This window comes from Elaeis guineensis, chromosome 1, assembly GCF_000442705.2.
Source record: "Elaeis guineensis isolate ETL-2024a chromosome 1, EG11, whole genome shotgun sequence".
Lineage (NCBI taxonomy): Eukaryota > Viridiplantae > Streptophyta > Magnoliopsida > Arecales > Arecaceae > Elaeis > Elaeis guineensis.
This window is the reverse complement of record NC_025993.2, coordinates 105007816-105023715: the sequence shown is the minus strand read 5'-3', so window position 1 is coordinate 105023715 and position 15900 is coordinate 105007816. Positions and strand designations below refer to the sequence as shown.

Genomic DNA, 15900 nt, shown 5'->3' with positions numbered 1-15900 from the left:
ATTTTCTAACTTTGTCAGGCCAATGATTGCTATCAAAAAGAATAATTGGAGGAGGCCTATCACCTTTAAAGGCAGCAGATAGGTGCAACATAAAATATTTAGCTTCCATCTCTGCACTGAGAGGGACCTCTCTCACTTGGGGAGAGGGATCATATATAAAACTCAACTGGGGATTAAAAGTTGAATAGTGGGTCCATCAAAAGACCGGCTACATTGGTGGACATGATGAATTAATGAAGGGTATGGACACAGTATCCCTATATAAGGTGGGGAAGTGGGTGCCACACTAATGATCTATGGGAGACTACATGACTGTTCCATGGCCCTTCAACCCCTTGTTTAAAGCTTCTGTTTGTGGAAAGGAATCATGGTGTGGGATGAGTTTTGGGTGTGTTTGACAAGGCATGGATGTTGACCCATCAACAAAGGGGATGGCGCCAAACAAATCCATCTCAAGGGGAGGAATTTAATACGAAGTGGGTTTAGCTTGTTGGCTGATTATTTCAGTGTTTTAGTTGAGTTGGGCAGGGGCAACAATAAGCAAAGGTGTCATTAGGAAAGCCCAGTAAAACTCGACCCCACAGGGATGGAAAGGAGCATGACAAGACCGACCTCGATATTTTTTTAATCACGAAGGAGAGTTGAGGTTGCTTGTCTTTATTGACTGCTGGTTTTGTTTAGTACTTCTAAAATGTCTTCAAAGCCCAAGCGAGGGCCAATTAGGGGGCAAAGTCGGCTACAAGGAGTGGAGTAGGAGTCGGTCATTTCTAGCGGGTTCCCTTTGTTTTTTTTGTTTTTTTTTCTCCTCTCTCTCTCCACACACGCTTTTGAAACAAGACCACAAGGGCAAGATCTTCTGTGTACCATGGATTAGTTCCAAAGGTGAATTATTACTGGGTGGGGTGACACGAACACATTTTCCAGAACAGCAGTATGTGAAAGAAACCAATAAAGTCAAGGTCCAATTTCAGATTATTCAGTTTTATAATAGAAGTACTTCCATCCCTTGGCCATACTTGAGGCAAAGCAACCAGCTGTGATCCTCTCTCTCTCTCTCTCTCTCTCTCTCGATCTCAGAAAAACTGCGGCTGAGCATCCCAGGGTATTACTTACTATTTCCATCTCTTGTATAGATGATATTTTTGAAGTTCTTAAAGCTCTCTTTCTCTAGAGGGTTTATCTTTCTCTTTTGCTTCTTAACTGCAGGAGGGCAAGGTTTGATTGAGGCTTGGAATTGAAGCGGAAGTTGAAGGATCCGCATGTGGAGCATCATTGACGAGAGATAAGAATAGTATAAGGAGGAGAAGTTTTCTTCGATGGCAAATCATAGAGTTGGTGAAACTGGACTTTCAGAATCTGGACCTTCAAGTCAGCCTCTGGCTTATGGAGTTCATGGCATCCCACCTGCTGCCACCAATTTCTTGTACTGTTCAAATTTCTTCATGAGCACTTCTTCTTTTCTATTTTTCTTCTTGTCCTCCTCCTCCCCTTCCCCCCTCCTCCTCCTCCTCCTCTTCCACCGTGATATTATTTAAAAGCACCAACGAGGTCTTTTTTTTTTTTTTTTTTTGAACTAAACTTTTCCTCTATAAAAACCATCAACTTGCATGGCGAGTTCTTCGATGGTCATCTCCTCCCTCCACCTATGTGTCACTTTTCTCCTTCTCCTTTTCTCCACTCTTATGTGTCACCTTTCTTTGGGATTGCACCTTGTGCCACCGATTTCATAAACTTTCAGCCTGATCCATTCTCAGGTTTTCTTTTCTTTCTTTTTTTTAGGAAAAAAAAAAAATCATCCCTCTCCACTAATTTCATGAACTTGTTTTTTTAATATTAGTGATCAGGAAGGAGCTGCTTATTTTGGGGAGTTGGAAGCGGCTCTCATGCATGGAGTTGCTGGCATTAGAAGTGACGAAGACAGGAAACGTAGGTCCTCTCTCTTCCTCTCTCAGCATAACCACCTCTAAAATTGCACTCCTCTCATCCTTCAGCACGGATATGAAGAGGGGTATGATGGTCTTCACAAAGGCTCCTTTGCCTTTTCCTACCTCAGTGATCACATGAGGCAGGAGAGTTTGGATTGTGTGATCCCCACTACTCACGGAAACCTACTCTCCCCGTCAGTTGATTCCAGTGTTCCATTACTAGCTCTCTGCCACCCTTGCAGCAAAGGGAAAGGAATGATTTCCCTTTTGGAACGCTGACACTTGAGTCTATTTCTTTCTGATTCTTAGACAGCTTTATTTGATTTGATCTCCTGCATCTCCTCTCTCTCCCTCTCTCTTGCAGCCTTTTTCACAACCAGACCTCCTACTCTTGAAATCTTCCCATCATGGCCAATGAGATTCCAACAAACTCCCAAGGTATGGCCTCGCCTTTTGACTTGGGCTTGTAATGCAGAAAGGGGAATAGAAATAAAGAGAGCAAGGACTGGGCTATTGCCCCATTTAGGTCTCATGGTGCCCCACCCTTTCTTTAATGCCAACAGGGAAACTCACAGCCAGTGGAGAGCACTGATTCAGGCTCAGCCCAAAACACAATTTCCCAGCTGGACTCAGACTCCCCAGTGAGCATAAAGGCTTCCTCAGAGCAGTGTTCAGAGCAGAACCAGCAGCAGCAAGGGATGATAGCCTGTGATGTCCCCGCAACAGGAGCAGCAGCACCAAATCATCAACCCAGGACCCAAGAAAAGGTACAGCTTGAATGTTTGCCGACTCTCCATTATTACAAGCCCAAATCCCCAAAAAAATCATAAAGAAACTACGCCAGCATTTAAATCTCATCTCTTATCCCAGATCTGAAGATATTTCAGTATACTGCTATATATATATATGTGGATTTTTTTTTTTTTTTTTCGGTAACAATATATATGTGGATGTTTGACCAGAAGAGTAACCGAGTCGGGAACGGTAGATTGTCAACATAGATCCCAAGGAGAGACATAACTGCTTGTTTAGGTTGGGATATCTATGAGTGCTGTTGTAGTTTTTCTTTCTTTTTTTCTTTTTTGGGTTTATAAGTTTGCAACTTGTTTCAATATGAGTTGCTATTGTTGCTAGTCGGTGCACTTGCCTCTCACCATAACAACCAATTTTTTTCACATTAAATTTATCGTATCAACTACTCATAAATTTACAAATTACCAAAATTAAGGGCATTTTGGTCCAGTGAGTTTTCGGATGGTGATAATTGTTGAACTAGACTAAGTTAAATTGGTAATCTAATATCTCTATTTATGTAGAATAGATGATTATTCCTTTTGTTGTCACCTAACCAAAGTTTCAGCTACCATGGAAAACTTGGAACATTCCAATCACATGCATCGTTTGTCACTGACCTCCGTTTTCAAAAATACCTTTTTTTTTTTCTTTTATTCTTCTTTGATCGGGTCACATGATATTTTTATTTGAAACCATTGTCATGCATTTCATGTGGCAGAGGAGGATGGCTGGTGCAACCGCAGAGAAAGATGGAAAAATACTAGATGCGAAGGTCGTGAAATCTCTCTCTCTGTCTCTCTATGTATCCATCTCTCTGTCTCTCTCTCTCTCCGCGTCTGGTAGGTACGGCCTGTACAAATTGACATGCATGCATGGAGTCCTATCATGCATACATTTATGTACATTCATGTGCTTTTAACATTCATGTACATGCATGCATTCATGCATGTACCCAAGGATGATTAAGTCCTACAACAAAACAAAGCACTTTTATTATCACATAGGATATCTGACATCCGTGTCCTAATGTGTAGATTGAAGTTCAATAGAAAGCAGTGTCTGGTCTGTAACCCTCAGCAGTTGGGTGGAACATTTGTCGGACATCCGACTTTATAAAACATTTTATTGATTTATAGCACAAAAAGTACCCCTCAAAAAGATTTATATCAGAAAATAAACAAAAAGTATGTGCTAGCTATATGATGACAGAACCTAATCACAAGAGTAAAAGATTATTAAGCTTAACTGCCTCTTTTTTTTTTTTAATGGCAGACCTTGCGACGCTTAGCTCAGAATAGAGAGGCAGCGCGCAAAAGCCGACTGAGAAAGAAGGTGGTTTAATTTCTAATCAGCAGTTCTCATGCAGAAATTGTTCAAATAGAGCAGCTGGATCCTTAGAATATGGTTATCTCACACCAATCTTTTCCATTTTGGCAGGCTTATGTACAACAGTTGGAGTCCAGCAGAATCAAACTAACTCAGTTAGAACAAGATCTCCAGAGAGCACGATCGCAGGTAACATTGAGAAGATATAAATATAATCTTCTTTTATTCATTTTCTATGCATCTTACATGTTGTTCAAGATATTTATTTCATTAAATCTGGATGATCTTTAGGGTCTATTCTTTGGAGGAGCAAGTGCTGGTGAAAATATCAGTTCTGGTAACAACATCCCACTTCGTACTCAGTAGTTTTTAGTTCCAGAAAATCTCTAACTTGGATAGATGTTAATATTTAGATGTCATCATCACTGTAACACCATGATCTCCCTACTCATCCGGGCATCGTTTAAGTAGCTGAAGTACACGTCAAGATCTATCTGATATGTATTTTATATACACAGCTGCTGCGATCTTTGACATGGAATATGATAGATGGTTGGATGAAAACTACAAGCACATGACAAACCTACGTGGAGGATTGCAAGCCCACCTCCCAGAGGGCGATCTCAGAGTCATAGTGGATGAATGCCTCACTCACTATGATGAGATGTTCCGGCTGAAAGGAGTCGCTGCCAGAGCCGACGTCTTCCACCTCATAACTGGGATGTGGACTACTCCAGCCGAGCGATGTTTCCTTTGGATGGGTGGATTCAAACCTTCTGAGCTACTCAAGGTCTGAAAACACCTTACTTATCATAAGTTTCCTCTACTATATATCTGTTCTCTCTCTTTCCACCAAACAAATTGAAGTATCTGCAACCAAATAAATTGCACCCACTGTTCACTGGAATTTTGTCTTGATAAGGTTCTTGTTGAGTTCTTCAAATTCCTTGTAGGAGATTCTAATACCTCAACTGGACCCATTAACGGAGCAACAGCTGGTGGGGATCTGTAGCCTTCAGCAGTCATCACAACAGGCAGAAGAGGCCCTGTCGCAGGGCCTGGAGAAACTCCATCAGTCCCTTAGGGATACAGTGTCTAGTGGATCCCTATGTGAAGGCACCAACGTCGGGAACTACATGGATCAAATGGGGGTTGCACTCGGGAAGCTTGCCAACCTCGAGGGATTCGTCCGACAGGTCCTTCTCTTATGCCCCACCTGCTTTTGTTGATCTTTATAGGCAGTCCTTGTCACTGGGAAATTATTAAGAGCACTAATGCTGGTGAAGATGGGTTTCAATCTTTCACATAAATGATGGAAAGAGTGAACGGGTTCCGATCGCCCAACAAAGATCAGTGTGGAATGGTGCTCGGAATTGGACTGTACCATGTTACAATCCAATCATGTCGCACGATAAATGTGTCACTTGTCGCTGCTTTGCTTGCATTCCCATCAACTTGGATACTAAGCAACTCCTATGACAGCATAAATGTTTTCTATCTGTCTGCTTGTTTTTGTTTTAAGCAAAAGAAGATACTGGTAAAGAACTACGTACAGATCAACATATATTAGATATTAAGCAAATCTTATCGCTAATTTTTATAATGAAAAGAAAGATCTTGAAAGAATATTGTACAGGACAAGTGACTTTTTATGTCTTTTAATTCGATTATTTTTTCTTTTCTTTTCCTCATGATGCTGAATTTTCTTGAATCTATGCGTCTGTTCGACCAAGTTTTTTGGAAAATTTTGTCAAAATACCACCTTCTTGCCCTTTTGGCTTCGGGACTGTGCATCCTGACAAGTCTTTAAGGATGAAAAAATTTCACAGCCTTTGGCTCTCATATTTTTCTTTGGGAAATCCGAATTCTTCTTCCAAATCCAAGACAACAGTTTGTTGAACAGGAATAGAAGATGTTAGTCTGGCAATCTTTCATCCCACCAACTACAGGCTGAAACCTGTTCCCGCGTGGCACCGTACAAACCGACGGCAAAATTATATCCTTAAAAGTTGATTTGAGTATACGTTTACGTACACCTGTCAAGTTTTCAATAAAGTTCCAAGGACCATCAAAGACAGAGAATTTATCTTTAGTAGGTCCCTGGTATATATTATTCCTTGTCCTTTCTTCTGTTTGTACTTAACTCCCTCCTTCTCTCTCCAGCTTACTTTTTTTTTTTTTTTTTTTCATTGGTAATTCCAAGAGACACATCAAAATCAAAAGGTACATGATTCTTTTTAAATGCCGGTGCCTTGAAAAAAGTTTAGAAGTTGCTATCCATGTATAGAAATAAGAAAGGATCAAACAACCTAACCTCCTCTGTCCTTGGATACGCCCAACTCACGCTTCGTGTCTCGCTTGTACACTATAATATTTGGATACACGTAAAGGGATATACAGCTGTTTGCTTTTCTCTAATCTCTATTTACTATTAGTCTAAACTTGTTATGATGGACGTATTGATTTTAGAATTAAAGATTGGCAAGGCTCTTCGACCCTGAAAAGAGTACGAGATATTGATCATTGAACATAAAGAAATAACTCCAGAAAATATCAAAAGAATTAATCATGAGGATTCTTTTTCATATGTATGATTGCAAGAGTCCAAAACTTATGAGAAGGACTTCTTGAGTTCAACTCATGCCATCATGTTTTTTCTCACTCTGCCTATGATTCATTCATTACACACTGTATTACATATTGTAGAGATTAATAAAAAAAATTATAGTTTCTCTTTTTAGATTCTTATCAACTTTTAGATGATCACCTTCATTTTATTGTCAAGCATATAAAAAGAATTAATCGTACACAGTGGTGCCTCTCCTTCATATTCTTGTAAAAAAAATACTTTCATGATTTTTTCAGCATCATGTATTTCCTTTTTTATGACCTTAATTAACAAGTTTGTGATTTATGTAGGCTGATAATTTGAGACAGCAGACTCTTCACCAGCTGCATAGGATTCTGACGGTCCGGCAAGCAGCACGAAGTTTCTTGGCAATTGGAGAATATCATGGCCGCCTGCGTGCTCTTAGTTCCCTGTGGGCTTCCCGTCCTCGAGAGTAAGCTTTCCATGCATCTCTTAAAGAAATTGGATTGTACTTTCTTCTGGTCATATAAGATTTTATAAAGCACAGTTACAGAAATTGGATTGTACTTTCTTCCGGTAATATAAGATTTTATAAAGCACAGGCAAATTATTGGTGCAATTTGAGTTCCGTAACCTGGCTGGCTTCCTTTAATGGTTTATGATATAAGTCACCCACTTGAAGGCCTAGAATATTGGAGGACCACCTTCCCACTTATAAACAAGGATGAAGGCTACCTTAGCAACAAAGAACTACTCATCCTTGGGTCCACATGATCCAAGACTTGACCACCTCCATCTAGATGTGTTAGGCTTGGTCTTTTCCCATGATGTGTCGACCTACTCTCTTGTGATTTTCTAGCCAAAAATAAATTAATTGAGATGAACTTTGTCACTTGTTCCATTAAAAAACATGAAATGATTTCTTATTTGTTCTATTGTAATCTTAATTGGAAGGTCAGAATTCATAAATTGATCATGATTAACCTTGCTGTGGTCTCCAATCTAATCTAATTCAACTGAACTGCTATTGTCTTATGGTTTGGAAGTGTCCTTGTTAGCATCATATATTTAGATTGTAAGTTCTAGATGTTATATTTCTTGCAAAGTACATCCAATTTGTTCATCTCCCTGTCATGAATGAAGATAAAATTAATGATGACATAGTGTAGTGCTTGTATCAGGAACTTGATCACCGATGGAAGCGCCTACCCTACAACTACCGACCTACAAATTATTCACCAGCCAGTTCACAGTCATTTTTCTGCCTTCTAACTGAACCAATTTAGAAGATAACCGGCACCATCCACATCTGGTTTCTGCACTTGTGGCAATGTTGAGCAGCAGTAGGAAGGAAAGGGAGGGATAGAGAGAGGTAGTATGTTGTATGATTAATCTTGTGTTACAGGAGTTTTAACTTAGCCAAATTATAACAAAGAGAGGAGCTCTTGAATAAGATGGAGAGGCTGGGAACAAAAGAAGATGAGGTAGGCAAGGACAGGAATGTGGGTTTCGTTCTTCAATGATGAGTATTTGAAAGGCTAAGTATTCTATCACAATGTAGATAAGAATGCGCATTTTTTTTTTACCATTGTAGTCTTATATTCATATATTTATATCTGCATGTCTACCTACCATCTGTATAGAATATAGCAATCCTGGATATGTCAGTGACAACTTGTTGGGAACAAGACGAAATAGGAGGTCAATATTTGGTAACTGTTTATTTCTAAGATTTGCCACAACCAACTTTCCTACTATGGAGATTATTTTTATTGGATACATGGGGGCTCTGCCATGGCTGTCTTTGAGCCAAGGTCTGGATATATTACTGTGGGTGTTGGAGCCACCTACAGACATGGGAACCACCATCGATCAACTGGACCAGGAGCAAATGGACAGGCGATCCATTTAAAAAGTTCAAAGTTCCGCAGATGTTTTGATGGTTTCCTCCATACATTTGGTTGGGATTCTCTGTCGGTAAATCCAAATTTCCCCCTGCTGTTTGAACAAGTATGGTGGGGGTGGAAATGACCTCATGAGACTTTGCGATGGATGTTCTTTTTTCTTCTCTCCCCTCTTAGGTTTCAGATGCAGTGAACTTGTTACGAGAACCATTTGCAATGAACCTACTACAAAAACCTTTAAAAGCTAGTCTCTGTCTGGTGGCTTTAAAGTCAGGCTAAACTGCAAGCCAGTTGCATAAGAAATGGTGAATTTTGGAATCATATTGAATTAAGGTACATCGTCTCAATACCAGATACCAAACCAGTGCCATCCTATGTCGGTACATCTAGTATGGAAATTGATTCAATGTATCGAGTTTCAATTTACCCCTAGTACCGTATACTGATACTGAACCAGTAATGATATGATACGCTATGGTATGGTATATCCTGTGTTGAACCATGCAGGTCGATACTAATGCACTCCATCTGGACCACTAGAACGCCACACTAAGTTGTGCCTAATGACTAAACCAGACCAAACCACCTTGAGGATCAATATTCTTTTTCACCAACCAAACAAGTACCAAGTTTCTAAAATCTACCGAGTATTGATGCTTATAGAGTTTTGTTGACAACCTTGCCTACCCTGTTTTTCCATCCATGGTCTTTCCCTATTTAGGTAATAGCCATGAATGATTTTTTCTTGTTTAGGGGATAACCAAGAATAGATTATCACCTTCCTTTGTAAAGAATGAAACTCTTGTATAAAAGAGGGAGGACCCCTAAGGCTATAATACGGAAGAAAAGAAAGAAAAAAAAAATTTTTCTCCTTCCTCTAAAATCTCATCTTCCTCTCTTTCTTCTTCTACCTTCTCCCATCTCTGATTTTCAACTTAGTATCAGAGTCAATATCTCCGTAACCCATATTCCATCAAGCTTCACCCATCGATTCGAGCCTCCACCGTCGCATACCTCCCCTCGCCGACCCACCTTCCTTGGCTCCTTCTCCTTCTACCCATCGATCCGAGCTTCGTAACCCATATTCTGAGCCCTCGCCGCCATCGACATCCACGTCGCCACCCGCCTTGGTCGCCGACCTCCTCGCCGTCTGCCACCATGACGTCAGTCGCTGTCATCTGTGGTGGCTGTGGCCTCCTGTTGTCCTACCATGGCCATGGCCATTGCCTGCCGTCACTGACATCTTCGCCATCGACATCCATCTCGTCGTCCACCTCAGTCGCCGACCTCCTCGCCGTACGCCATTATGACGTTAGTCATCGTCGCCTGTCGTCACCATGGCCTCCTCTGTTGTCTATGATCCGGTTGTCAAGGAAGCAGCCAACAAGAGATGAACAGTGAAATCTTTTGATTTTCTGTGGGTAGAAAAAAAAAAAAAAAAAGAGGATGAAAATCATCTAATAATTTTTTGAGCATACTTGGAAGTGTCGGATGATTTTATTGAAAAAGAGTTTGAGCAGATAATTGGTGAGGTGGTCTGCACCTCTGACTCTTGGTCTATGATGGACAATCCTTCTCTCTTGATTAGCTTTGTCCGATTTGACGGACCTCTCACCTATCTTATATGGTCTTGGAATGTGCGGCTATATATCAAAGCTTACGGATTTGAAAGTTTTCTCACTGGAGCTGCTGTTAAGCCGCAATTCGGAGATACAAAAATTTTGAAATAAGAATCGAAAATTTTTTTTGTAATGGCTTGGCTTCTCAACTCTATGGCACCTTCTGTTGCTCAAGGTATATCATTTTTTGAAACCTTCTGAGAAATATGGGAGGTTGTTACCCAGACTTATTCACAACAGAGTAATACTACTCAAGCTTTTGAGCTCAAACGTAAGGTGCGTGTTCTTCGATAGGGGGATCTCTCTATCACTGGTTATATAGCAGAACTCCAGCGTATATGGTCCGAGCTGGATTTTTATCGCCCTTTCAAAGTCTGTTGTTCTGAAAATGCTATTATGTTCAAGAAATTCACTGACAAAGAGTGAATCTTTGACTTTCTTGCTGGACTCAATAACAAATTTGATCCGATCAGGATTCAGATTCTGGGTCGGAGTACAGATCTGCCTCTCCTTGAGCAAGTCTTCTCTCTGATTCTGAGTGAAGAGACTCACCGTCATATGATGGTTGCTCCAGATACTAACTGCTCTGCAATGGTTGTCCAGCCCCAGTCACAATCTCAACAATCTCATGGATGTGGTAGTCAAGATATGCAGATACGCTCCTATTGCAATAAAATGGGGCATATTTGTGATACCTGTTGGCAGCTACATGGTCGTCCCTCTGGTTATGGTAGAGATGGTCATCAAGGAAGAGGACGTTTTGGTATAGCTATTGATCATCATCAGGCCAATCTTTCTAAGCACAAAGAGAAAGGTGTTTCGTCTACAAAGGCATCAACTCCTCCTTCACCTGTTGATGCTGGGAGTTCATTATCTACTGATGAGATGGTCCGCCGAATTATGAACCGGCTTAATGTTCCTTCTGACAGTGCTCCTTCTACTAACGATTTGCCTAGCAAATCTTCCAGTTCTCCTTCAAGTTTTTACTCTCATTTTGTACATTCCAATTTCTCTCGTATTAAGTCTAGTACATTAACCACCTTTACCTCTTCCATTAATACTGCTAAAATGTGGGTCATAGACTTTGGTGCCACTATGCATATAACTGGTAATTCTGATAAATTTATGTCTTACTCATTATGTTCTCACAAAGTTCATGTAGTTGATGGCTCCTTTTGACCTATATATGTTCGGAAAGGGATCCATCACCTATACACCGACCATAAAACTATCTCCTACTTTGCATATCCCTAGTTTTTTCACTAATCTATTGTCTATCCATTCTATTACAAATGATCTAAATTGTAAAGTTACATTCTTTTCCACTTATTATATTTTTCAGAAGTTGACAACGGGGGAGACGTTAGACATGGTAAAATGCACAATGGGCTCTACTACCTGGATGACGGAAAGCTACAAAACTACTATCAAAAAGCTGGTATAGTTATTTCATCATATATTGATGCCATGAAAGAACTTCGGTTACAGCACCACAGACTCAGACATATTTCTTTTTCTGTCTTATCAAGACTATTTCTCAGTTTATATAATTCTTGTGCTAAAGAACAGTTAGTTTGTGATGCGTGTGAATATGCTAAGCACACGCAAAATAATTATCCGACTTCAGAAACTCGTAGTAATAAATCATTTAAGGTTATTTACTCTGATGTGTGGGGATCCTATAGTACTGTCTCTACTTCTGGACATCGTTATTTTGGGATTTTTATTAACTGTTACAGCAGAGTAACTTGGGTATATTTTCTAAAGGCTAAAGATGAAGTTATACGTTATTTAAAGAATTTCATAAATTAGTTGATATTAGTGCCAAAATTAAAGTATTGAGATCTGATAATGGCACAGAATATATGCATAAGGAGTTTCACGAGTATCTAACTACTCATGGAATTATCCATCAAACTACTTGTGTTGACACCCCAGTCCAGAATGATGTTGCTGAACGAAAGAATCGACATCTTTTAGAAATTTCTAGATCCTTGTTATTTGCTATGCAGGTTCTAAAAATCTTATGGGGTGAGGCAGTTCTCACTGCAACTTATCTGATTAACCGGATGCTTCTTCGAATTTTGGAGTATAAAGCACCATTTGAATACCTATAAGGGGAGTCTTCTTTTATTGTACCTCCTCGAGTATTCGGGTGTATATGTTTTATCGAAGATCATTATCCTACAGTCGGCAAGCTTGATCCAAAAGCTTTAAAGTGTGTCTTTGTGGACTATCCTGCTACTCAAAAGGGTTATAAATGCTATTATCCTCCTGAAAGATGGATATTTGTCAACATAGACGTCACTTTTGAGAGACTGAAGCCTTCTTTGGTAGTATTTCAATAATTCAGCCAGCTACTCAACTACATTTAGCCCAACAGTTTATTTACTCTCCTAGTATCCCTTCTAGAGCTACTGGTCGAGAGGAGGAGATTATAGTGACTGAGGAGACTGAGTAGGAGCAAGAGCAAACTGATAAACAGCTGGTCAGTGACTCTAATCGACAGGGGGAGTCTTCGACTAAGCCCATTATGCATTCTATCGCTACCCAACAGTCTTCCTTTGATCCAACTCCAGCATCCTCATTTGACAATGGTGATATTCCTCCTCCTGACCCTACCTTGAATCTACCTATTGCTCATAGAAAAGCTTCTCGTTCTCATATTATTCCTTCTCGATATCGGTATGAAATTGCTAATTTTGTTTCCTATGAATCTATATCACCTACGTATAGGTCATTTATTGCATCGTTAAAAGCTATCTCTATACCAACACACTGGAAGGATGCTATGATAGATCCTAAGTAGAGGGAAGCAATGCTTGAAGAAATGCAAGCCTTGAAAAAAAATCAGATTTGGAAATTGGTTCCCTTACCTGCTAGAAAATAACTGGTGGGTTGCAAATGGGTCTATAATGTGAAACAAACCCTGAGGGTAACATTGATCGCTACAAAGCCCGTCTAGTTGCCAAAAGTTATACACAAACATATGACATTGATTATGAGGAGACTTTCACCCCTGTAGCCAAGATCAACACAATTCGGACCCTCATTTCTTGTGCGGCAAATCTCAGCTGGAGTTTATTCCAACTAGATGTGAAGAATATTTTTTTATATGGTGATCTTCAAGAGGAGGTATATATGGAGATTCCTCTTGGATTCACTAGTACAGAGACTGCTGGCAAGGTCTACCATTTGTGCTGATCACTCTATGGACTAAAGCAGTCACCCAGAGCATGGTTTGATCACTTCCGTCGTGCTATGCTCGAAATTGGTTATCACCAAAGTAATACAGATCATATCATGTTCTTCTGTCATAATAAAGGTAAGGTTGCTATTCTAATTATTTATGTTAATAACATTATTCTTACTGATGATGATCTCCCAGAGTTGGTCCGTTTGAAGACTCAATTGGCACAATCTTTTGAAGTCAAAGATCTAGATAACTTACGGTATTTTCTTGGGATTGAAGTAGCTAGATCGTCTCATGGCATCTTTTTTTCTCAACGAAAATACATCCTAAATTTATTAACTGAGACAGGAATGTTGGGATGTCGATCTGCTATTACACCTATCGAGCAGAATCATCGTCTTACTGCTGATAGTGGTGAGCCAGTTGACCATCAGCGATATCAACATCTTGTTGGCAGACTAATCTATCTATCTCACACAAGATCTGACATAGCCTTTACAGTCAGTGTTGTGAGTCAGTACATGCATGATCCTCGTGAACGCCATCAGGAAGCTGTATATAGAATTTTTCGATATCTTAAGAGTTACTCAGGGCGTGATCTTCTTTTCTCTCATCATAAACATCTCAAAGTTGAAGCCTATTCTAATGCTGATTGGACAGGCTCCATAAATGTTCGTCGATCCACCTCAAACTATTGTATTTTTGTTGGTGGTAATTTTGTGACCTAGCGCAATAAGAAACAAAATGTTATCGCTCGATCTAGTACGGAGGCTTGAGTACCGAGCTATGGCTCAAGACATTTGTGAGGTCTTATAGTTAAAACAACTGCTTATTGAGTTATGTTTTTTTCAGTCTTCTTCCTTATTTCTGTTCTGTGATAATAAAGCAGTTATTAACATTGTCAATCACCCTATTCAACATGACAGAACTAAGTATATAAAAATTGATCATCATGTCATTAAAGAAAAGCTGGATCAGAAAGTTATCTATTTATCATTTATTAAGCCTTCAGAACAATTGACAAACATTCTAACGGAGGATCTCAATGGTTATATGTTTTCTTCGATTTGTAGCAAGATGAGATTTTGTGATATCTTTGCCTCATCTTGAGGGGAAGTGTTGACAGCCTTGCCTATCCTATTTTTCCATCTATGACCTTTTTCTGTTTAGGTAATAGCTATGAATGATTTTTCTTTATTTAAGGGATAACCAAGAATAGGTTATCACCTTCCTTTGTAAAGAATGAAACTTTTGTATAAAATGGGGAGGACCTCTAAGACTGTAATACGGAAGAAAAGAAAGAAAAAATAAAATTTTCTCTTTCCTTTGAAATCCCATCTTCCTCTCTTTCTTCTTCTACCTTCTCCCATCTTTGGTTTTCAACTAGTTTCTGCCTTTCTGGTCATTTTTTACTCTTTTATTTAATGAATTGGAGATGTATCGGCCTTCCTACAGAATAGGGAATTAAAAACAGGTCCATGAGGGTGACTAATAAGTGCAAAGGAGGAGCAACGGACATGGTAAGATGCAGAATTGTTGAAATCTATACAAGGACGAAGCCCTTTATATAAGAACGGGTGATGGGGAACATCACAGTAGGTTAATCCATAACTGCCCAGAAAAAATAAATTGGTTATTGTTACGAGTTTTGATTAATTTGCATATTGGGAATTTAAACTTGACAAAATTAAGAATTTATCTGGTTGATGTAATAAAAAAAAGCAGATATGTAAGTATGTGACTTGAAAATTAGTTGGGAAGTGAGAATTAAACAAGACAGTGGAGTGAGATCTTGAAACTTAGTTGGGAATAAAATTGGGTCTTTCATCATGGGAAATGATTTAGAAGTAGTAACTGAGATCATGTTCTTTTCTAGAAGATGAATTCAAGAATGAATCAAGATAACAACCAAAGTTAAACAAAGAGATAAGTACGATAACTAACAGATGAATCAAAGAAAACACTAACATGGAAGGAATTTAAACCGATGACTTCCAGCTCTAATGCCAAACTAATGATGCACTGGACCCAAAAGCTAGCTGGTTGGAAATGGGTCAGCAGGGAGGTCTTGACATATCTTTGATGCAACACAGTTGGACAATTATCAGAAACCAAGAGCTGAATGACAGAGTTGAGAAATAAGATAAGTTTATTTTATAGCTTTAATGATAATAACATGGTACTATTTCAGCACAGTTGTGGATAACAGTGCTTGAATCAGAAGTGGAGCACCAACCGGTTCCAGCAACAAAGAATAATAGCAGAAGCTATGAAAAAACAACATTTACCACAACCAAGAAAAGCTGCACTAAAATTCCATAATGATCTTGCAAAGTTGCCTTTAAAACATTCATCTTAGTCCCACAATCAATAGATGCCATCAAGTGCCGTAATATCAACCATCAGTGGTTTCTTCTTTCCATAGGCAAACTAGGTCTGGTCCTAAATACCCTCATCTGTAGATATCCTCGTTAGCAAACCCATGGGCACAAATTCCATACGTAAAGTCTCAAACACAAGATGGTGATCAATTTTCTATGTAACATTT

At 39.4% G+C, this 15900-nt stretch overlaps 1 protein-coding gene across 3 annotated transcripts; it reads left to right on the top strand.

Annotated features, from left to right (window-relative positions):
- The first annotated feature begins 834 nt into the window (after positions 1 to 834).
- Positions 835 to 8267, top strand: LOC105038245 (transcription factor TGAL5). Of its 3 annotated transcripts, XM_010913984.3 has the most exons (13): positions 835 to 1102; positions 1207 to 1423; positions 1838 to 1926; positions 2290 to 2363; positions 2489 to 2692; positions 3439 to 3492; positions 3993 to 4052; positions 4158 to 4235; positions 4338 to 4383; positions 4565 to 4836; positions 5000 to 5242; positions 6966 to 7108; positions 7806 to 8267. In XM_010913984.3, exons 2-13 carry the CDS (start codon positions 1317 to 1319, stop codon positions 7906 to 7908), a joined length of 1473 nt encoding a protein of 490 aa, XP_010912286.1. In that variant the 5' UTR covers positions 835 to 1102; positions 1207 to 1316; the 3' UTR covers positions 7909 to 8267. The 3 variants fall into 3 exon arrangements, with proteins under 3 accessions (XP_010912286.1, XP_029118361.1, XP_073114405.1); XM_029262528.2 differs by lacking the exon at positions 835 to 1102 and having other exon boundaries at positions 7818 to 8267; XM_073258304.1 differs by lacking the exons at positions 835 to 1102; positions 1207 to 1423 and adding an exon at positions 1615 to 1754.
- The last annotated feature ends 7633 nt before the right edge of the window (positions 8268 to 15900 follow it).